The following is a 24468-nucleotide window of genomic DNA, read 5'->3' on the forward strand; positions in this document are numbered from 1 at the left end:
ACCCTTGGATCATCGAGTCCAACCATCATGTTCTCTGCCCCTTGCTTATGCCTGTCCTACAGACACAAGGCTTCGCCCCTGCATACAGCAAGTTTAATCAACAAACAAGACTTTTCGAGTTTTGACCCTTTCAGGAGCAAAGGAAACATTGCCGTCAGTAAGAATAAGGACCCCTCTTGTCTACAGCTCATGCAAGAGAGCTGCAGCTGCATGGGCTGCAAGCAAGCTGACACAGGAGAGGTCTGTTGGGGGAGGGAAAGGGAGAAAAAAAGGCCTCTGTCTCAGGAACAGTGAGGCTTTCATTTGTGTGATTTCACCCTTGCTGCTTTCTTCAGGAAACAGCGATCACAGATCACAACTGCATAAATTCCATTAAAGGACAGATTCTAGAAAGCAGTATGAATGTTGAGCTCTAACTGTAAATATAGTAGATCCAACCTGGAACAGTGAACTAGTTAAACACTAACAGTATTTATTTATTATGCTATTACAAGCAGGAAATAGACAGACATTATCTTGGTCTCTAAGATACCTGACAGGATTTCCTTGCCCCACTGCAAAGTTGGAAATGGGCAAATTCATCCATTTTGCAGCTGGCGATGTTTTTTTTTCTATTAACCCCAAACTCCTTGGAACAAAAGCAGCAGAGAATTTTCTCTGTTGCCTCTTGGTAACCCTGCTGGATTAAACTATTCCTGAAGACAGAAACACACATCTATTTAGACAGTAAGTCTTGAAGAGAATTATGACAAAATGACACTTGCCTTTTTGTCAATCTGTTTCTCAGTGCACTTTATACAGGTATTTCATATTTCCTTGTAAAAGAGGAAAACAGACACCTAGAGGCTGAGTCCAGTTGCTGCGGAAATTTAAAGAGTTAAAAGGGATTTGCATCCAGTTAAATAGCCAGCTCATTTCCATGTGAATGAAGACTATCCTTTGACACAGTAGTATTTGATATTTTCATGATTGTTTTCAAGGTTTTGGGTTTCATCAACTCCGTGTTTTCTTTTGTCTTCAACTCGAGATGGTTCAAGGACAGGGAGACAGGTAGAAGTGATCGAGCAGTGGTAGTTAGGCCCAACATGTGTGTGTGTTTCTGCAAACTCTGACACACAGAAGTTGTTCAAATTACACAGGGGAGCTCTTCCAATTCTTTGGATCCTGATACCAGGCTTAGGAAGGCACAGGCTCAGTCCCTGCAATACTGCTAGGCTGACAGTGGTCGGAGCTCTGTCAAAGGAACAGCACGGAATGTCATTTTGCTTGAGGGCGATTTTGGAGGGTGTATTTGGGGTTTATGCTCAGAAGAGCATTGTATGGAAGAAGTCTCTGATGGTTTTCATCAGCCAGCCAGAAGCAGCCTGGTATCACAGTGCTCTCTTCAGCTACAGGAAGACAGAGTGGCTTGGCCTGAGGAAGACTCCCAGTGCCGGACAAATCTCCCTCATTACCTCAGGCACAGCTGGAGGTAGAGCACAGCTCCAAACTTCCATGCTGGCTACCACAGCACACAAGAACAAGGTGGAATAAGACACCAAAATTAAAACAATGCACAGAACTGATGCTTCCCTAGGTCATACACCTAGGATGTATGACACCTAGGTCATACATCCATCCATCCTGACTGGAATGTCAACCAGTTATGATGACTTAATCCCTGTGACACTTTCCACCAATCGCAGGAGCATAAAGAATATCCCATCTCCCACCCTTTCTGACCACCTCCCACTCTTACTTAAGACCCTGCATCTCAGGAAGCACACTTGTGGGAAAGGGCCCAGTGCTCTGCAAAATCCATTAATGCAATTTCTTAAGTTTTAGAGACACCCCTGTCTCTGGTATATTAGAACACCTTCCTTGTGGGGCACAGAGCAAACTATGTCCTAATTCTCTTGACAAAAAATCAGGAGGTATAAGACAAGTTTTCCAGTGCAGAAGGTGCATGCACATAGAGGAGTGAGGAGAAGTGTTCACACAGGCTCAGTCATTTAATGTAACCAGCTCATCTCCCTCTGTATAGAGTGAAAAGTCACCTCCAGAGTATGGAATAGCTTTTCTCTACAGTCCTTTACCTATAAAAGGTTGCCATGTCCATGTAAGACATGCTCTAACTGGTGCCCAAATTACTACTGTAATTATGAAAAAACAGAATGCACAATATTAATAAAAAATTCTTTTTAAGTTGGTGCGTAATACACAGCAGCATTTGAGGTAATTTTTGAGAAACAGTGTGCAATTTCCACTTTAAAAGGATGCTGAAACATCATACTCCACCCCAGAGCTAAAGCAATACATGAAGTGTGAAAGACATACCTTGCAGAAAGAGACCAAACAACTCAATCTGTTTTCTCTAAGAATTAAGAGGTACTTACATGGGAAAGAGGTTAGTAACAGTAAGCAATTTATGTTTCACAAACAAAGCAGTAGGTTTGAGAGCTGGAAGCTGAAACTAGACAAATCCAAACTAGAAATTGGGTATGCAGTGTTAGGAATGCATGTAATCAAAAGCTAAAACAACTTACCTGGCGCTTCAACAAATTCAGTATGATTTAAATTGGGTCCTCCCAACAGAAAAATAATTCTGCGTCTCAGAGGATAGTGGCTTGATAAATCTCATACGGTGGTTTCTACTGCCGTTTCTTTTATACGCGAAGTCTGCTATTGTGGTCACAACAACTTTAAGCTTTTATCAATCTATGGCAAAAAGTGTGAAAACAAGTGTCATGTGATTTATAAGTGTTGACTGTATTGCGTTGTTTTATCTTTGGACAAACACAAACAGGGAAAACAGCCTGAAAAAGTGTACTTGACCTAAGTGAATTGTGCAGTACATGTGCTTAGCATTGATGTACAGAAGACCCTGTGTTATCCAAAAAAGGCAATGGCCAAGGTCACTGCAGTGCGAGAACATGAGAAAATTTTGGTTAAATCAGAATGTTTGGGATGCTTGCTAGAATTGTTCTTGGTTAATGGAGTGCATGGTTAGGATGTTGCAGTGTATTACAACAGCAAAATTACTGATACAAGCTTAACAGAGTAATACATGTAGCTAAGAAGAATTAGCATATTAACCAACGTGGCTATAAAATGTTAAAAAATTAACTTAGTAATATTCAATTTTATTAAAGGGTTTGGCTCCTCAGAGCTTTTCCACAAGTGATATTTCTAGATCCCATGTTGCCCTGCTCAAGGCTGCAATGAAATAAAGTAACAGCGTTCACTTTCAAAAAAAAAGAAGATAACCCTATCTCTTGGCATCTGCTTAAATAAAACCAATTTGCTGTACTAATCTTACTTTAACGGATCAGAAATGAACGTACCAAAGATAAGGCAAATAAATAGTTTCTATTTAATCTCAGTCTAATTTGCCTGTCAATATGAAGTCTACTACAAATCAAGACAAAAAGTAGCCTGAAGCATTAATTTATTTTGTGTCAACAAGAGGAAGGCTTATCTCCACAAACTTGCTGCCAGTTTTTTGTCTCTTCAAAATAAAAAGGCAATCCTGGCTTGTAGGAGGAGCAAAAGGACCCGAAGGACGACGTGTGGAATACTTTCAACAAATCTTGCTCTGCTTCTGTGTTTCAAAGAACAAGTCTTATCAAATAGCCATCTGATGGGACCTCACAGAGATGAGAACAGAAACACTAACTTAGATCTCATGTTCTTTCATCAGGAAACAGTCTGTTAGGTTCAGCCAGCATTTCCCTGCTCTGATGCCCATATATGCAAACACACAGCTGATACAATGAATTTCAGTCAGTTGTAGTAACAATAGATAATATTTACTTTTGATTATTTGCTTTTGCCACCTCTCCAACTTCTTGCTGTGCAGCTTTTAAATAGCTTCCAAACTCCCTCTATGCTGCACTCCAGAAAAGGACAAAACAAAGACAATGTACCAAGTTAGCTCTTCCACACATCTATAGCAGGGACGCTGAAAAACTGCCCAAAAGGCTAAACTTGTCACAAAGCTTAGTTTAATTTGACAATCATCATAAGGCATCCATGTAAATTAAAAATTCCCACCAGGGTCACATACATTCTCCCACAAAATAAAACGTGTTAAAACAGAGACCTAGGATTGCAAGAGATGCTAGTGGTTACTGGTCTTGGCCGCGCTGCCGCTGCTGGCAGCGGGGTCCAGGAGACGCAGCACCGACAGCGGCAACTCAGGAAGTGGAAAGTCAGCTTGCACAAATCTCTTTCAATAGAACAACAAATAAAAAGGAAAGAGATTTGTACAGAAAACATCATTCTCCATCCTTTCTGGGAAAACAAAACAGAACAAAAAAGATAATCCCATCCAAGGAGCAAAGAGCAGAGCTTGGAGTTGAAGCCCAACAGTGCTGATGGCCCATTTTGAAAACTAATGAAGCACTACAGAGGCCTGAGTTTATTATTGCTTTGTCCCAGTTCAGCCCAGGCTAAGGCTACGGTGAAGTCCAAATTAATTTAAAGCCAGAAAATGCAGATCCAGTAACAGCACCTAAGTCCCCATCCACACATGGGTGTAAACAGATACTTTTGGTGAAAATAAAAAATCTCCCGAATTTCCCCTCTTGCTGTGCTATGTAGATCCCCATAGCAGGGCTAAAATTTGCCCCAAAGTGTATAGCAGTTCCTCTCTCACATCTCCTTTAGCTGAGCCTCTTCCAAATGTTTCACCTTTTATTCAAACAAGTCCTCTACCCTGGTGATACATCAGCTCAGAGATGCTTCGTGGGAGCTCACTGAGAGGCACACAGGTACCCACAGGTTAAAAAGAATGTGGCACAGAGTCTAAGAACCATCACCTGGACTCTGTCATACCCAACGATGCTTTGCCCTCAGCTTCCTGAGACCAAACGGCACAGACTGAAGAGAGTGTTTCCCCATCTTGCATGCCTGGCCAGTGATAAAGAAAAATAGCATGCTGTGTAAATGAAATGGCATCTTACCACCACCATAGGTCAGAAAACAGACTCGGGGAAAGCGGGGCTTAAAAGTTTCACATCAAAAAAGAGGGTGCATCCCTCACACTATCGTCTGACAGGGCAACTGGTATGCAGGCAAATGTTATTCAAGGCAGTAAAATTCTAGCATGGATATCTCCACGGTTGATTTACAGGCCCAACATATGCTAGGGATCTTTAAAAAATAGTAAAGGTCCTGTTAATTCTTCCAAAAGGACAAAATAGAAGACACGTAGTCAATCTGACGAACGCACATGCTACACATCCTAACACACTAACAAAGGTCGCAGCTAGACTTGTCAAAACAGTTAAAAAGATTTAGGCATCCAGCTAGTACCAGAATTGATGGCACTTGGGCACCTACATTTAACTTTTTTGAAAATTCGAGCCTACACATTTCTTTATTGCTTGTCCCATTGAGTGCAAAGGGAAAACTGAGGGCGGGGTTACTACAGAAGGATTTCAAATCCATCATAAGGTTTCCCTGTTCTTTTATATATATATTTATATATATATATAAAAAGCATTATTATTATTTAGCCACCTGGGGGCAGGGGGAACAGGAGATATTTAAAACCAGTTTCTTAATTATTTAAGCATTAGTCCCCTACCTCCCAAATCACAATACCTCTGTCACAGTAAGGAGCATAACATGAAAACCTGTTTGCTGCCATTGACAACTCCCAAGTCTCTCCTTTGCAGAACTTCAGCCCAAATATCGGGATAATGGCAGTTTGACACATATATACTCCCCAGCAACATATACACAGCAAGTCGGACAAGAGTCAGTGGCTTCAGACAAAAAAAGAAAACAAAACCCAAACCACCAACCAACAAACTTGGAGAAACCATCCAGAAGAGCCTCAGGAAAGGGAACTATCCACTTTCATGGAGAAGCAACTGCCCAGGAGTCCCTGCCCAGTATAAACTGAATTAAAATATCCATCCCACACCTGAAGGAGATCTTTGAATTCTGGCAGTGTCACATGCTGGATACTTGAAGGCACATTTGTTTTGTGTTTTGGGAGATAAATCCAGTTACAACAACACACTGGAGCTGCAGGGCTGAGGGAAAGGAGGCGACACTTGGTATCTTTCCTCTGTTCCTGTCCCCATTTTCAAGCTTCATGGCTGGCATGAGCTGGTGATCTAAGCAGACACATTAACATCCCTGAGTGAAATGGCACCATTTGTGGCCTCTGAGACTTTGTCCTCAAGCACCATGGCTGGTGTGTCTGTAGTGACTGCTGTAGTGTCTATGGCAGGAAGTGGATTCAAGCCCTGTGATAAGATCTGTTGGATGGTTTTCCGCAAATTGGGGTGCAGCTGGTTTTGGGTCTGGTAAAAAATTTCTAAGGCGAAAGACTTGAGGGTGCCAGTGCAAAGGTCCTCATAAAGTGGAATTGTGTACATCCGAGACATCTGCAAAAAAGGAAAACGGGATAGTATCACTTCAGTAAAAGTCAAGAGGTTCCGCTCTTCTACAGCTACACTCCAACAGACCTGAATGACTTCAGACTGGAGACAAGCAACACAGTTCTTCAAAAGACAGCCGAGTCTATTCTAAATAAGCTTAATGCAAAGACTTTTATGAATGATAATTAAAAAAAACATTTGCTCTCTAAGACTGAACTACTTCCACAAATAACAGAACTATTTTTAAAAGGCCAAGGAGAAGAGGCCACAGCAAACACATGCATTAACCTTTTGCTCCTGCACAATAAAAACTACTGAACGAAATTTGATGAGCCATAGCCTTGCTTGAAGTGAAAATATTCAAACAATCACATGATTTAGTAGTGTGAAAATCTCTGGTCTGAAAAAGCCAGGGCTGCTACAAAGCAACACAAAAAATGCACTGGGCAGAGCTGGGACAAGGGTATTGAGGTAGGCTAGAAAAGCAGAGACTATCTGTAGGCATTTCAAATTACATCTGCCCATTCCTCCCCACCCGCTAGCAGGTGAGCCATGCTCAGCCCCTTCGCAACACACCTGGGCTACACTTGGCCAGGAAGCAGAAGTTCCAAGGTCTTTCACGTCGCATGTCTCATGCACATGTCTCATGCACTGAGAGGTGCAGTGATTTTAATCCAGCAGTTAGTACCTGGTTTTCCAAGAAGCGACGGACTTTGTAAAGGTCTGGATAATAGTCATTTCGGACTACAATCTGCAACCAGCGGATACGGATTTCTGCATTCATGGAGTCCAGCTGAGAGGAGTAACATTCCGAAAGCTTTTTTATCACCTCTGAAGAGAGTACATATACAGAGAAAGAACTGTAACCTATTTTGTCAAGTTTGTGGGTCATCAGAGAATAATGAATCATAAATGGTTTGGGTTGGAAAGGACTTTTGAAGATCATCTAGTTCAGCCCCCCTGCCATGCACAGGGACATCTTTCACTATGTCACATTGCTCAAAGGCCCATCCAACCTGACGTTACGTGAATGATAAGGTCAACGAGGGGTAGAATTTAATTTCAATTAATTAGAATTCAATTAATTATTCCAGGAATACTTTTCTACTATCTTGATAGAGTACTCACCATGTGGCAGTGGTGACCCATCCAGCAATCTGTCCAAGAAAAGCACGGTTTGGAACGTTCTCCATTTAGTGAGGTCAGCACTGCTGGCAGCAGCAACAGAGTCCAGAGGCTCTGTGGTCCAGAGTTTGAAGAGCGTCTCCACTGGTCTGGTCAGACTGGATCCCTGAGATAAGTCTGGCTCAGCTAACGGAGGTCCTGTAGCATTGAGCCAACGTTCAAACTCCAGTCCTGGAATGAGGAGCACCAAAAATGTCGAGCAGGAGTCTCTGCAGGTGGCTTGGCTGCCTCAAGGTTCAGGACTGCTTCTAGCACAGTTAAGAGAGGTTCTAACAATAGCAAATCAGACCAACCTATAGTTAACAGTGACATAAAGTCTCAGCAGACTCATCGGGCCAGCCTACGTTACACCTGGAAGAGTGCCAGCAACACCTCTCCAGATCTAACCATGAGTTTTCTAGAGCTCAACATTACAGTGAGTAAATACAAGAAACACTCATGCTCTTAAGACAGCCAGGCTAACAAGTATCTATGATCAAACTGTGTTCTAATATATGATTTTTTCACGCATGCATTTCTCTTTCTCTTAATTTTGAGGAAGACTGAAGAATATGGGGAAAATCTGCTTCATAAAATAATAAAAAAAAAAAGAGGTGAGAGTGCTGACTAAATGCCTCCTACCCACAGCAAAACCAAGCAATTTTAAATTTATTTATACAACCAATAACTAAAACAAAAATGTTTCTCCACCAGCAGCAGAGTTAGCAGAGCCTGGTTTCCAACAGAGCTCCCCTTTACCACCTCAGCACTTTCCTAACCCTTGGCAATACTTCTTGTTCCACACCATCTACCCTTAAACTCCTCTCTCCTGCATCCTCTGAATATTAGCCAGGCAAAAGTTAGCACGTGCTGTGGTTAACTCATTAGCCAGCCAGTGAGCCAAATAAAACATACGACTGCTGAGCTCACGGTGCCACTTCTTCCACAGTAGGCCCACTCACCTACATCTCTCCACAGGCAGTTTCCACAAAGCCTCTATGAACCTAGTATCCTGAAGAGCTGTACTTCACTGCCAGTCTGGTTTAAACTGACCAATGGGTTCAATAATTACTTGCAAGGATGGACACATGGCAGGACAACATTAGTCTCACTTCTTTAAGCAAGTGGGCTAATAAGCACCTAGTAATTACAGACCTTTCATAAATCCACCAGCAGCTATAAATAGGGGATATAAGGGAGAGTGAAACATTATGGAAGAGATTTTTATATGCATGGATGGGACCTTGGGAAAAAATTACAGTTCTCAAAGCATGTTTTCTGTAATAAAAATAGATGAAATTTCCACGTGTGTTCACCTTTTCCTTGCACTTGAGCATGTGTAAATCTCACAAGCACTGATCATTCTGTCTGCAGTGTGAAAGACAAGTTAATGAGAAAGTTAACTGAGGGCCACTCAGCCACTTAATGCAAAAACTGTCAGAAATTGAAGATGTTCTCATTCCCCAGCATAGAGGCAGTAACAATAAATCACCACAATCATTTCTATCACAAACATATGTCTGTTGCCAAAGGGTTTTGTTTGCCTTAACATTTTCTTATGCATCTTCCAAGCCAAGCACAAAATTTATCATCCAGATTTTCTACAGTGTTTACAGTTAACCAAGTATGTTTCCTACCCGCTTTGCTCTCAACACATTGCTCTTTCAGCTCTGGAAAAAAATTCAGGAAGGAATCCAGAAGATCTTGAGCCACAACACTGGTAAATTTGTACTTCTCGATGTAGGCCTGAAACAGTAAAAAAGGATAAGTTATGGTTAGGAGAAAGACAGCTTCCTTTCAATATAGAACCACTGCATGAGATAAAAAAAACAGAGATGGAAGAGTGAGAGCAAGCATTTGGAAGGTTTAAAAAAAAAAAAAAAAAAAAAACCAAGATAAATATTCTCCCTCCTTCCCCCAGATGAGGAAAGCACCATAACAAGAAAAAAAGTGAATAGCTGCAGATACATTGACAGCTGAGTAGAGCGTTTTTTTCTGATAGAGATCATGGATACATTAACATATCAAGGGCAGGAAGGTTTCCTCGTACTTGTCACTAGTGGAAAGTCAGAACACAGCTGGCCACTGTATTATTCACTGATAGATTATGGACTAAAATCATACTTACAGATCTAAAGATAAAGATAGAATGGGGGATGGATGGGAAGAGGAGATGAAAAACATGCATGCAGGAGAAAAATAAGCAATGAGTTGTGTCACTTTTCGAAAACAAGTCAATAGCTGACATAATTTTCTATAGGTTTTGCAGATGTGCTCCAAGGCACCAAACCTGCCCCAACATAGGAAACCATGCCCTTTGTCACTCTGGCTAAAAAACCATAAGCAAATACTTTTTAGTAGTGAATGAAGTCACATCATTCCAGTCACAATCTATGCTGGAACAGTCTTCTAATTATTTGCAGCACAGAACAAGAGGGAACAAAAATATACTACTACTCTGTATTTGGCACCTAAGCTCAGAATCTGAAATGAAAGAAGAGCATGAGCACATTCACTTAAGAAAAACCTTGTAGAAAGAATCATCTAGGTTGGCAAGACAGGCCCACACCATTCTTCTATCTCAGACACACTGGTATTCAATTTTACCCCTATCAATTAGCCACAGTGACAAAACCTGGGGGGAAAAAAAAAATCACCTCTAAATCTCAAGAGAAACACATGCTTATTCACACTCACTCTTAAGAAGGAGTCAAAGTGTCTTGGGTCACCACAGAGCTGGGATAGGTAGTAAACAAAGCAGTAGCCTTTCTCATAGGTGAAGAGGTTCATTAAATTACTAGGATTTACACCTGAAAGGAGAAGACAACAATATTATAAGGCACTCTAATGAGGACACTAACTTCCAACCCTTCCAAGTATACAGACCCCTCAGAGATCAGCGAGTTGAGATGTAGTGACTTAAAAACAAAACAAGCCTGTTGTCAGTACATTTAATTTACTTCAGTAAATTAAATGGAAGCAGTCCAAATGCAGGCTGAACAATAAAACAAGTTTGAAAAAAAAAAAAAATCAATCACTGTAAGCAAAGTATTCATTCCCAATGGAACTAGTCACTTTAAATTAGAAGTCAATGAAAGCACACCTGGAATTTGAAGACAAATTGGGTTTGGTGGTTTGGTTTTTTTTTTTCAGTGTCAAATTCAGGGCATCACCATACCACAAATTTTTAAAGATCTCAGTGTAAGCTGATCACTACTTGTTCCTTTTTTGAGGCTTCCAATACATGCTTTTCCATTCCATTTGGTTTCAATAACATCTCCACTTGCATTTTAGGTTGTTTGAAATATCATCTAGATTGAAGACTGCTTCACACCTCCAATGGTGACTACTGATAGAGAACTATCAGTGAAGAAGATACATGATGCTGGAGTGCAGATGTGCATCTGGCTCAGGGAATAACCAAACAGCCTCTGCATAGCTCACTCAACAGGAGAGCAAGTACATAGGTTTATCTGTATGCTTATGTATACATGCATAGTTCTTACATGGACACATAAAAAAGGGAACATTTAATAGCACAGGATTTTATATGATGCTTCTGAATATTTTCATTGTAAACTATTTTACATATTCAGAAGCTCAAAACCACACAGCTTTCAAGGCAGTTTTTCACACTCTGTTTCTACTCAGTGAGTCTGTTCTGTTCTTAAACAGAACAATATTTATAAGGATGAGTTAGCCAACTTTGAAGAAAACTTCAAGGCAAGTTTCCTTATTTATTATTTTTAGTCTGGTTTACAAACCAGTATTTCTTTTTTCCTTCTTTCATAACGTATACATAAAAAATAGTCTTTTTTGGTCTATATTCCAGCATCAATATACAGATGTTTTGTGTACAGCAGCTTCATCCAAAAGCAATACCTGGCTCCAGTTTAACCTGAAGCTTGCTGACCGGGTTGTCTTCTCCAAGGAGCTTCATCTGTCTGTGGAGAGCATCAAGGCGGAATGCAGTTTCCAAACATGTGAAGGCAGCTCCTACCCCAGAAAGAAACTTATTAGTTGTGGGAAAATAACTAGCCAAACCTGACCCATGCAGAACTAGCACAGGTACAAAATTAAAGCTACCGGAAGTGTGAAAGACACAATAGCAAGACAGAATCACAGTAATGTAATGGCGGAGAAACACGAGCGTAAAAAAATCCTTGCAATGAAAGTCAGAACCTAAAACAGTGCATTTACTCACTCTGATTATGCAGCAGGCTGAACCGAAAGACAAAGCAGCATGAAAACTATGCTAAAGTTTACATCCTTGACATGATCTTATCAGTTCTTGCAAGATAAGCAGAGCAGCAATACGTATTGTACAGGTAACTTTCAAGGAGCAATCAAGTGCTATAAAAAAGTAATGTCACTGGTAGAACAGTAGACACATGATCCCATGTTCAGTGCCAAGATACTACTAAGTGGATGTCACCTCTTGGGTGGAAACAGAAAAGGATTAGATTTAGTTGGTATGTTACAGATCCTGTGGATCTTTTCTAAGCTTTATCTAGCATCCTACCTATATTGTATCACACAGTTTTCACCTTTTGCTCATGAGGACTTCTTTAGAGCTGCAACTGGGTAGGCTACTCTTTCTCTTCTATCTAACTGCAGTGTAGAGCACTCAATGCTTTCAAGCCAAACTAGCTGCATTACACTGGCAATTCAAGAGATCTTTCCTATGCCCTTACAGATGTAAAAAGCTGCAGAAAATTGATTTTCAGATTCAGAAGATACTTAACGTCCAGCACTATTAACACTTTAGCTTTCTTTGCTAAGCCTTCAACAATAGGGCTTGTTACATAGATAAAATCTCAGTCTTGATGTACATACACAGGAATCTGATATAAGCAAAATGAGAATTAAGAAACAGGATATATTTGGAAAGATAGAACCTGGCAGAGAAAGAGGCAGATATCCTTCAGAGGGGAAAGCAAGAACCAGGATAGCTAGTGTTAAGGGCAATTACTTCAAGCTACAAGGGAGGAGAATTAAGCAAGATCCAAGAGGTGTGGTAGTCAAAGGACTCCAATTTTTGTAAACAATGTCATTACAAAGATGCTTTTTTATTAACAGTAGAAGATACTCCAGAAATGACATCAGAAATGGCAAGATTTAGATCAGAGGTTTGTCTTAGAAACAAAATGGAATGCAAAAAGAGCTTACTAAAGAATGGCATGGGGAAAGGCATTTCTTAGTTTCCTGAACAATTGCTTCTTGGAACAATTAGTTCTAAACTTCAAGAGAGTAAGACTAAAATCAGCAAGTATCTTGTCCTATGTCAGACGGACAGACTAACATGGGGCAGAGAACAGGTCAATATCTTCTGACCTATTCATATCATTGCCATGTATAATACAACGTGACTTAAGAACCATCCTAACCACTGAGAATTACTCAACATAAAACACCTTTCAAAGATATATAATAAACATTGCAACATCTCCATATATGCTCAGAGCACTTCTTTCCCTAAACTTCATTATCATCAGCTCATCTCCAAAAACAATATACATGAATAAAAACAAAGGCATCCTTCTAAACACTCTTGCTGCCAAGATTTCCAGGAATTTTTCCAAGATTGTTTACAGCCGACGCGTGAGAATACACATGGTACAGGCTTTTAAGAACATAACAGGACAAACTAGAGAAGTGTGTGTTCCTATTATTCACTTCAATAAAAATCCAATTAAACTGAAAAGCAACAGGAATGATTTACTACTTACATTACTAAAGACAGTACCACACAACTGACCTGTGAAATTCACCAATATAAGCAAAGGCAGGGCTGTACAATTTTACAGGAAGCCTCAAGCAGATAGACAGCTACATAGATGTGTACTTTCTTTCTGCCCCCCCGAGTGCTATTGTCATCATTCTTTCCAACAGTAGGTAGCTTCTAACCGATCAGGATTGAAAGACACTTGTTCAGAGGATAGTTACTTCACAGTGTAACCATGATAAGATTTCTTACATCTTTCTCTGAAGCATCCTCTACCCACCTTGCTCTGACATACAAACACCTGCCTGGTACCCAACAGTAGTTCTAAAGTTCCTACAAACCTTTCAACACTGTGCTAACACACGTCACTCAAAGCCCCTATTACCCGATCAGGTATTGATTCCACCCAAAGCCAAGACAACATCTGACTCTTGAGCATCTAGACGTTCAATGCAAAGTTTGGGGTCATGTGTGTTCCAGAAATAAGAAAACCAGCTCCCTACAGACTTTTGAGCTCCCAAGGCAAATATTTATGCAGCCAACCCTCGATTATTGGTTAGACACAGCATAAGGAGAAACATGACTGCAGCTCTACCATAGGTCTCAGTGGTGATCCGGCGCTGCGCATACGTGGCTAGGCCCTCGCTCAGCCACATCTCCTCCCATGTAGCATTGGTGACTGCGTTTCCAAACCAGCTGTGGGCGACTTCATGAATGACGTCAATGATCAAGAACTCATCGCTCTCCAGAATGGAAGAGATGATGAAGGTCAGGCATGGGTTTTCCATGGCAACAATAGGGAAGGATGGAGGAAGAAAAACAATGTCATATCTAAAATTAGGGAGAGAGAAGAAGAGAGGAGAAAGGAGATAGGTAAATTACAGCTATTTCAAAAGACACACACAGTAACTTTTTCTTTTGTTAGGGAAGGCTCTTCTGAAACTTTTTTGTGACTTCAGGAACAAACTTTCTAGACCAGTGGTGCCCAATTTTTCTGATCAGAGGATCACAGAGTTTATTCTGTTGGCCAAGGACCTGCTCACATTTGGACATAAAGATTAGACAGTCTTTATGTGCAGCAGATCCAGCACTTCCCAGAAGCATCATGCTCCCTTCACACACACAAACTCATCACAACTTGTGCATCTTGAGAGCCAAAAGCACTAAGTTTACATACACTACCACATACACAGCGTTGAGTCCCCAGGAAAAAGAGAGGCTGGGAAGCTGTCAAACGATTGATTTGGTGTACCTGCAGTGTCAGTAAAATTACTCTAGTCTGTTTGCTTCAGAACATAACTGGTTCTCTAAATTTCTCCACCAATAATCAGCACTTGTACACTGGGCTGCATTCTCAGATTATTTCAAGCAACATTTTTTAAAGTTAACAACAACAACACATTCTTCCTACTTACCTTTAGCAAAGAAACATGGGGAGTCTTTGTAAACACTTTCTCCCATCTAAAGAATGAAAGCATTCTCTCAAAAACATTCTCTTTTAATACACAGTCAAGCTTAACTTCAGAAACTATTAATGGTGTTTTCAGGGACTAGGACTCTCAATGAGTCTGTACTGAATCATGTTTTCAGCATCCTCAAGCATACCACAATAAATATATTGTATGTCAAGTACCATATGTAGAAATAAGATAAATAAAAAAGAACCTGCCATACATTTTAAATGGTGTCCAGCCCAGTGTTGGACTTGCATCATGAAACACTGTAGTATGAAAAACCTTCACTCCTCAGGGAAGATCCACTGTTTAGAAAGCTCCAGTTCTGCCCACCATACCAGGCAAAACACCATGGTCCATGCGCCTCCACGGTCCCCTCTGCCACTGGCAGAGACAAAACTCCAGAGTTTGTTTCCAACTACTACAGTGCTGCCACTGAGAGGCTCATTTGTCCTGCTATTGCTAGCACAGGGAGAAAGCATGATAATTTCTTGAGATTGTTTTATTTTGTTCACGTTACACATCCTGGGAGACTTATTAAACCCACCTTCCCCATATATATGGGCCATACAGACTCTCTGCAGCAGTCAACCAGCGCTCAACAATGCCAGAAAGCTTGCTGATGGCTGTTGGCAGCAGGCAAGGCTCTGCCCACACTCTGCTCCTGTCAGAAAACAGAAAACATCAGGTGATACTTCAGCAAACTAAATTATCTCTTAGAAAAAATAGTCTGACTTCTCACCACACTTCCATGTACGGTAATAGTGCTAAGAGGTCTGACATCAGACCCAGGCCTTCTTTAGGCTAACGTTCTATGGATGCATGGCAAGCGATAATCAAAGATCCCTTAAATAAGGCAATGAGACAAGTAGCTGTAATGACTGCAGGGGACAATAAGCAACACTTTTGAAAGAGGAAACTATCTTTGCCAGTGCAGTACCATGAATTTCTTTACACCCAACTATACCTCCAACTCTAAACGCTCACAGCTCATGGTCCCATCTGCTCCCTCATCAATGACTCAATATATTTACTACTTATAACATGAAGCACTGTACAGAGACACAAAAAGCAGAATCAGCTCACTGCAAATCTTACCTTGGACCTATGTCTGCATGTATAAGGTCTCCTGCCACCAGGGCCACGAGGTAGGCAGGAACGGGATATTCCATGTAAAATTGATAAACACCTTCCTCTTCTAAATAGGTACTTTGGGTGGCACTCATCAACACCTGTATGCCTGCTGGAGCCTGGAAGACCAACATCACACGCATCAACTCACTAGATGATCACAGCTGAATGACTACACCACAGAGACCTCTGGGTTTTTTCATCTATGCCTGAGGATGGACATTAAAACCAATCATTTAGATAACACAAAATGTAAGATTTCTGTGAGGTTTTTACACCACAATCCACCCAGCCTGTGAAAACATACCAACCAAAAATACTACTCCTCCTGTATTGTATGGGTTCTTATGCCAGCTGCCCCAAAAGTGCCCACCTATCAAATTATTTCATCTACACAAAATACATTATGATTTGATGCTGCTTTCATAAAACTTTGGGTTTTTCCTTTCAAGAATTGATAAAATACAGTTGCGTATTATCATCAATAACCACTACTGCAAGTGACTGGCCAAATTCTCTCTTTCATATTATCCATTTCATGGTTACTCTTTCAGCGTTGAGTACGGGAAAGGCAAGACCCAAGCACGATAGGCAACAGAGTTGCTTTTGTGGCCATAACCCCGATTCTGGCCCAAGAACCAGAATGGGATCTAAAAAAATCCAGTGTTTTTTTATAACACTAAACGTCACCATTAATATTTTATATCATATCTACATACACAATGAAAATATGCTTTCACAAGCTAACAGCAGCTAAGTGCTCCACGAAGCATTTATAGCCATTTGGTCACTTGCCTTGACAGTAGCTGAATAGGTGCATTTCACCGCTGGTGTGTCAAAGCAGGGGAAGAAGGACCGGTTACACACTGAGTGGCCCTGCGTGAAGACAAATGGCTTGGCATTGCCATACGTCAGTTCTGGATCCAGCCACCAGATCTGTTGAAACATGATGTGAGCAAGAGGTGAGGGAAAGGGACAAAATCATGAGGAGGAACTGCCAAAAAATAAAACCTGAAATCAAGAGGATTGTGGGGAGAAGAAACACCTCTGCTGTTTGGCTCCCCAGATGAATACCTGGCACAGGGCACGTTTCCATTTCTAACAATATATCTTTCTACTCCTGTTTATTTGCCGTGACTACTCAGAGTAATTTCTTACTGCCTGAACACGGAGTGGTGCCACACAACATAGTGTCTTCTAGCCACTCACTATTTCGGTTGTACCAATTTGCTTGGCTAATAACAAGTCCGTAACAAACATCCACACAACCTTCTTTTTTCAGAGGGAGTACTCTGAATATCTTCATGTTTTTAATTCAACATGAACAGGAGTAGTAGGGGTCAGGTAATGCAAGCTGGAAAAAAAACAAAAAAAAAACAAAACAAACCCAAACCCACAAACCAAAGAACCCTGAGGCTGAACAGTGTACACAACATTATCTCTGACCCTGACACTGCCCTGCTGGCTGAAGCATCAAACATTTTGACACTATGCAGAAAAGTCAGTGTATGTAAGAAACATCTGGTCAATGACACTGGAGGCCTCTTTTCACGGAGCGGATAAGGAGATTCTGGGTGGTCACAAAAAAAAGAAAACCAACAAAAAACACCACTGAACCTGTCAATTTTCAGTATCAAACAGCAAATAAATCATGAGTCAGACCCTCAGCAAATAATTAGAACAGATTAAGAATAATATGAAAAAGTGCGGTTATTTGCCTTTTTGGTTTTTCTGTTTCAAATATAATGTTTATGTTTTCACATGATCCCTGCCTCCAACTTGGAAGTGTAGGAACAATTTTAAATAAGGATTTTCTTGTAATCCTAGAACTCTGGAGCTGAACTTTTACAGAAAATATCAAATATTGCGAAACTTGCAATAAAGTTGGAACCACTGGAAGTCTTGGGAACAGTCAAGCACAAGGAATAAAACTTCTGAGTCTGCTGAATTCTTAGATCAAAGCAACCAATAAATCTGAATTCAGGGACTAGCAGTTAGTGCAGACACTGGTTCAGTTCTGGTCCTCAAGAGAAAGCAATGAAATACAGAAGAGAAGCCCGGCTACTATGTCTGCTCTCATTTTAACATGTTACAATTCTGCCTCCTAATTAACCTCTCTGTTCTGGAAGTCAAAGTTTTCTCTCTCTTCCTCTGTCCTATAAGATTACGATTTGTTATCCTCTTCCTTTGCCTTTAGACCCTTTTCCTCAGATGCCAGTGTGCTCATCTCCCAAATCATCCGCTTCAGCAGCACCCCTGGGGATCAGTGAAAGGTAAGGAAAGGAAACAATGTCAGCAGCTTTCAGTTATTCATATAAAGGTTCACTGTTCCACTGGCAAATGTTTTTTTTCTAGGTGGGAGGCATTACAAAATTAAAAGCCTTTATCTAGAAGTAAAATTAATCTCAGAGTAGCATTCTTATCTTTAATTTAAGATTACCCTCTTCTGTTTCAAGCCTGTTGGACCAGAAACATGCTCAAAGCGCGACTTCTGACGAACCTTGCCTCACTCAAATCCACGTGCTGCGTTTCAGCATATCACTGGCCAAATCCCTAGGTCACAGCTGAGGTGAACTACACAGCTACAGATTTCCACTCCATGGATACCTGCATTTCACTGCAATGAATATTGTCTCTGTGATGTGACGTTGTGGAACTGGAGACAACTATTCCAGAAGGCATCTGGGGACACACGTCTCATTAAAACCCACAGTTTGAAACTAAATAGCTTCTGCCCAGAACACACATTCATATAAAAGTGCAAGTGCTATGTTTTAATCCAGGGTAGTAGTTTTCTAATGATCCAGGAAGGAGACTCAGAAATTAAGTTATTTAAGATCTGCCTCAATGCCAACTTTCAAAACCACTCCTCTGATCAGCAGCTTTGTGCTCGTAACACAAAAAGTCTGACTTACGATCTGTTATCGTTGGCCCTGCTGAAGAGAGTCACTTTCAAAAGGTTCTCTTTCCTTTGCTTTTGGAGAGACAGAAAAGGCTAACAAAGAAAACAGAGAGATGAGATACCACCAGACCTAAGTTGCAACACTAGAGTAGGAAGGAAAAAGGGTTGACAGACAATGTCTTTAGAGCAGAGAGATAAGGGGAAGTTCTCCCTGACCAGCGCAGGAAGAAAACACACGCAGGAAGCAAAGGGGAACTGAGAAGCCAATTCTTGTTTACAAGAAACTCCATAAATTAAGGACAATTTCTTTTCAACCAATCTCCCTTTATTTGACATTTGGTTGAAGTTAAATGAAGCACCAGCCCCACAGGCCAAAAGGGAAAACATTTGCAGAGGATGAAGTATTTTTTTCCCCTGTTTCCTAACGTCTACAGCTACATGGCAAGCCTCTGTCTCTCTTTCCAGATGCACTTGGAACAATGATGAAAGTTATCCTGAAACAATATAAATAGATCTGTAATATAAATAGACCAGTCTATGCTGCCGGACAGAGGCAGGACTATGGACTGGGGAAAATGAGTATAAGTAGTATCCCAGAAAGGAGTGCAAGGAGCAGGGCGCTGCTGGGGTGGGGGGTGAAGCAGTACACAGGGACAGAGCAGTATTTGGGGCTGTATCATCTACTCTACACCCAAATCCCTCCTGTGTTCCTATTCAGAAATATACATGACATCACCATAATGCTCACCATTTTTATCTATTTTTTCATGTATATGGGAGAGCTGTTTCACACATTAAAGCTGTTCTATGATGCATTTCAAGTAAAAAAGCCTGCTGTTTAGTTCTTCTGCTGAACAGAGGCTTTGGGCAGCCCAGGTTTCCCCCTGCCCACATACTGCAAACAGGCTCACACTTTATAAGGCACCTGCCAAGAGTATCATTTTTTATTGATTTAAGATTATAATCTTTTACCCAAATCTGGCAAATGACAAAGGCAATTAGCTAACCCTCTTTCAATTTTAAATCTGTCCATGTTTCTACCTGCATTATTGATGAGGCTCCTGAGAAGGGCTGCAATGCCACAGCTTCTGTTCTAGACAAACAACAAGCCGCTCCATCTGATGACACAGTAACCGCACATCTGAGATGCAGAGGATGTGACAGGAGCAAGGCACACCTGGACAGCAAGTCACCCTAAGAGAGGACTGAGGAATCAGGACAAATCTAATGGAACAACAGGAAGTTCCCAGCACTGCAAAAAGGGCTGATCTTTTTGCTAAATCCTGAAGATGAGGAAATGCTATCATTTTGTGTACCAGAACACAGAGCAGGGTTTGCATTTAAGGTTGTCATGGAAAGAAAATAGCACCGGTGTTAAGATGTGCACTGCCAAGTCAGAGGTGTGACACAGTGGGCAAGAGACAGATGTAGATTTTTCTCTCCAGGGGGAAAAAAAAAAAAAAAAATCTTATGAAAGAGTATTTGTAGGACCAAGAAGTAAGTGGTGAGGGAAAAGAAGGGGAGGAAGAGCAGAACTACTGTCACTGACACACCTGATCAGTGTGTGCCTTCAGCCCACACCATGAGAGATGCACAATGTTTATGACAGCCTTGCTTCTGATGCGAACGAATGATGTACCGAGCATATGGTTTCCTAACAGCACAGGGATCTGGAATGCTCTGTGAAAGGCAGATTTAATCTCTCAGCTGTCTCTCAATGTCCATCAAACAAGCAAAAATCTTGGCTCCTTCCTCCACACAAGAAATAATGGGACAGTCAAATAACATATCCAGATGGTTCAAACCAAGTATATCAAGGCAACAGGTTTCCAATTTTAAACAGACTACTATCTCCACTGATGACCTTACTGCCAACACATCCATGCTGCATTGTAACATGAATTTACTGTTTTATAGGTCCCACAGAAAATAAACTCTGACCTAAAAAGATTATATTCAGAGAAAGGTCAAAGAAAACAAAACTTTTAGAAAAGGGAGGTCTAAGACTATAAGCTGCTTCACTTATGCAGAGAAAAGTGACCGCAAGAAAATGTACTAGACACAAGTATAAAGCAGTTGACCCTTATACACATGCGGGTTACTCATCCCTATTAAACTGCAACGCTAGGCTGAAAAACAGCAATGACAAGATAGCACTACAATAGCACGAAATGACTTTGGATCCAAATAGTTCAGCGTGCTGATCATGAAGAGCTAGAACAGGTGCTACCCGAGGACAAATATTTTGTCAGCCAAAATCTACAATAGCGAGTGAGGAAACGTGGTACGATTTATGTCAGTGAGCACGCCTGCTTCTACTTTTCAGTATCACTTGAAAAGGGCAGTGCATGCCCCTGACACAGTAACCATCAATAATCTTTTGACACTAGTCCTTGCAGCTTCATTTCAACTAAAGCAGTACACGCCATTAAAGGCACAATAAAGGCTTCAAAAGACGGGATGAAGAAGAGCTAGTTAAGTCCGATCCAAGGGAAGCAAGACAGAGGGAATGGAAAAAATGCCCTGCTCTCAGCATCCTCAAATATATAACATTCACGCTGGATTGTGTGCAGGGCCAAGGAGGCCACACGTTAATGCAAGGTGAGACTACATGAACACCACATCAATCTGTGCCCTGCACCTTCCAGTGGTTTTCAGGTCATTTCTAAAGCCGAGCCTCAGATCGGATTCCGTTACATCTCAGATCGTTTCTCCACAGACACAGCAGGACAGTCTGCCCTTTTGGCAACAGGGCTGGCAAAACCCCGGAGAAAGCACAGGCTCACCTAAAATAAAACAATTTGTTCAAGAGGAGGAAAGTATGTTATCATGTACTTCAGGAGGTATGGCACAGCCAGGCTGAAAACTATTATAGAGCACACGGCAACACCAAATTAGCTTTAAAGCCTTCTCACCATAAACAGAGCATAGAGTGGACAAAAGAAACAAGTTTCTTCATCAGATCTTGAAATAAAAAATGAAGAACAGAATCTTCTGAACACACTATGGGCCCTGAAAGGTATCTTCCATATACCTCAGTGCAGAAAAACTTCAGCATTGTACAAGGAAATATTAAGACCAAGAGTTCCAGAGGTAAAAAGAAACAATATCCTCACTTACAAGTGGATCTGAATTTTAAAAGTGCCAGAATTTCACCTCATTTTTGCACTTTTAGGGAAGGACCAACATGTTAAAAGGTCAGCATATAACAAACGGAAACTTCTGTCAATAGAATCTTCGTGGGGATGTCACTATTCTGAGTAAGACAACGTATTAAGACTATCCAGGTCGTTCTGAGGACGAAGTTTCTTTTGTGAGCTTCAGTGTAGTATTAAAATTAGACAGAAAAAGATCCAGCAAACTCCTCCTATTCAGCAACACTTTCCTTTCATAATGAAGGGCCTAGTATATACTTGCTATTGGGTTATTTTGCATGAAACCGTTATGTTCAGTTCCTGCTCTCACTGAATACATTGTAATAGTCAAACAGATCCACACATTTACTGGTTTTGACCAATGTAACAGCAATACCAAACCAGCAGGCTGAGTGTCAATTCCACTAGGCAAAGCAGAGGCATCAAAGTCACAAGACTCTCAAAAAAACATTCCTTTTGCAAATAGATTCATGAACCACATGATGGAAGTCATGTTAGTTTAATTCCCAACCTGAACAGAGCATGCAGAACTGATGTTCCAGTTGATAACTTTATATTTTCACTATCCTAACTTCTTAAAAACAGTGGATCTGCTAGACAGCACCTAAAAGGCCAGGAACAAAGTGCTTCTAAATACCAGGGGGTTTAAAAGAAGTGACAATTTACAAAGCATCTCACTAGTGAAGAAGCCAAATCCACACAGACACAGAAGCACCCCCTAAAGCCGCATTGAAATGGGTGTTTTGGGGCATTTCTCATCCTTCTTTTCCAGCAGATAACTTGCAGAAATACGTGGAATCTCCCCCTGCTCTTCTCTAAGCTCCTGCCCACAGCTCGTTGGAACGGCAGCCTGGGTACGCAAGGCCCGATTTTGTAAGCACCTGGCAAAACCCACGGGGAAACTCCTGTATTTGCGGATTACGTAACTTGTCCTGAAGAATTCTGTCGAGGCAGGAGTTTTCAAATTTTCATGCTCCTCGCCAACAACTGCAATGCTCTTAAAGGACGAAAAAACTTTAAAATGACTATGGCGATGGGGGATGAATAGTCTTGGGGACCACGGTGATGGGGGAAGGAAGGAAGGAAGGAGGGCGGCTGGGTCGGTACGAGCATCACTGCTGAGCGCGGTGTGGGACCGGGCAGGGCTCGGGGGCAGCGGGCAGGGCACCGGCACCGCCGAGCGCTCCTGCGGGCAGCGGGCAGGGACAGATGCTGCTGACAAGCGGGCAGGCGGCTGTCAGGCGAGGAGGGTAGAGGCAGCGGAGGGACGGGGACATAAAAGGAGGGGCTAGCAGTGAAATAGCTTCCCCGTCGGGGCGCTTCCCTGACGGGCAATTACAGCGGGAGGAAAAATGCGAGGAAGGGGCGGGTGGCACGGGGGGTGCACTGCCAGCCGCCCCGGGACACGGTTTCTTGTTTTATCTGCCCATGTGGGCCCCGCCACCCCCCCCCCCCCCCCCGTACTCACGGCGGGGCCGTCGGCGGTGGTGTAGCGGACAATGATCTGGAAGGGCTGGTGCGGCTGGAGGGCGGCGGGCAGCGAGACGGTGAGGGACGAGCCGTAGTCGGTGAAGGGGTCCACCCTGAAGCCGAGCGGGCAGGCGGCGCAGGGCGGCTGGGCGAAGAGGGGCAGCGGCGGCGGCGGCTCGGCGGCGGGCGGGGGGCTGGCGGGCGGCTCCCCCGGCGGGGGGGCGGCGGCGGCGGCGGGGGGCAGCGGGCCGGCGGCGATGCAGGGCGCCGAGAGGAAGGTGGCGGTGGAGGGCGGGCTGGCGGCGCAGGGCGGCGCGCAGGGCGGCGGCGGCGGCGGCGACGGGCAGGGCGGCGGGGGCAGCGGCGACGGGGCGGCGGGCTCGGCGGGCGAGAAGGCGAAGGAGCAGGGCGCTTCCCCCGCCGCGGCCCGGCGGTAGGCGGCCGAGAGGACGCGCAGGGCCGGGTGAACGTCCAGCACCAGGGCGCGGGGCTGCGGGCGCAGGGCGCAGAGCTCCAGCACCAGGCAGCCCGCCAGCGCCCGCGCCTCGGGCCGCAGCTCCAGCCCCAGGTGCAGGTGGCGGAGGCTGAAGAGCTGCGAGCTGGAGGCCGACGCCACGTCCGGCGGCGGCGGCGGCTCGGGAGGCGGCGGCGGGGCTGGCGGCGCCTCCGGCCCGGCCGCGGACCCCTTGCGGCAGCAGCACAGGCCGGGCGGCCGCGGAGCCGGAGCCGCCATGGAGCGGCGGAGGAAGAAGAGGAGGAGGAGGAGGAGGCGGCGGCGGAGGCGGCGGCTGCTATGTGAAATCCATGGGCGGGCGGGGAGGAGGGAGGCCCCGGCGGCCGGAGCGACCGGGGCGGGGAGGGGAGGGGAGGGGGGGGGGGGGGGGGGGCGGGAAAGGGCCGCGCAGGCCCCGCGCGGCACCGGCCGAGGGAGCGCCGGGCCCGGAACAGGCGGGCGGGGGCACGGCCGCGAGGGGGCGCTGCGCGGGACGGCGGGGGGCGCTCGAGGGCAGCCCCGCCCCGCCCCGCCCCGCCCGCCGGCTGCGCGCGCACCGCGGGGCCCCGCCCGCCTGCGCGGGACCGGCCGCGGGCAGCG

At 43.4% G+C, this 24468-nt stretch overlaps 1 protein-coding gene across 3 annotated transcripts; it reads right to left on the reverse strand.

Annotated features, from left to right (window-relative positions):
• Positions 1–2164: 2164 nt before the first annotated feature.
• Positions 2165–24214, reverse strand: RNPEPL1 (arginyl aminopeptidase like 1). 3 transcript variants are annotated; one of them, XR_012624311.1, is made up of 12 exons: positions 23374–24213; positions 16644–16784; positions 15816–15967; positions 15265–15381; positions 13859–14094; positions 11421–11534; positions 10236–10348; positions 9176–9284; positions 7503–7730; positions 7063–7205; positions 5912–6380; positions 2165–2697 (listed from the first exon to the last, which is right to left on the reverse strand). XR_012624311.1 is itself a non-coding variant. In XM_074834105.1 (11 exons), exons 1-11 carry the CDS (start codon positions 24106–24108, stop codon positions 6108–6110), a joined length of 2361 nt encoding a protein of 786 aa, XP_074690206.1. In that variant the 5' UTR covers positions 24109–24213; the 3' UTR covers positions 3411–6107. The 3 variants fall into 3 exon arrangements, 1 of the variants encoding a protein (XP_074690206.1); XM_074834105.1 differs by lacking the exon at positions 2165–2697 and having other exon boundaries at positions 3411–6380; XR_012624312.1 differs by lacking the exon at positions 2165–2697 and having other exon boundaries at positions 6245–6380; positions 6951–7205; positions 23374–24214.
• Between the last annotated feature and the right edge of the window lie 254 nt (positions 24215–24468).

Source organism: Strix aluco, chromosome 9 (assembly GCF_031877795.1).
Source record: "Strix aluco isolate bStrAlu1 chromosome 9, bStrAlu1.hap1, whole genome shotgun sequence".
NCBI classification, from domain to species: domain Eukaryota; kingdom Metazoa; phylum Chordata; class Aves; order Strigiformes; family Strigidae; genus Strix; species Strix aluco.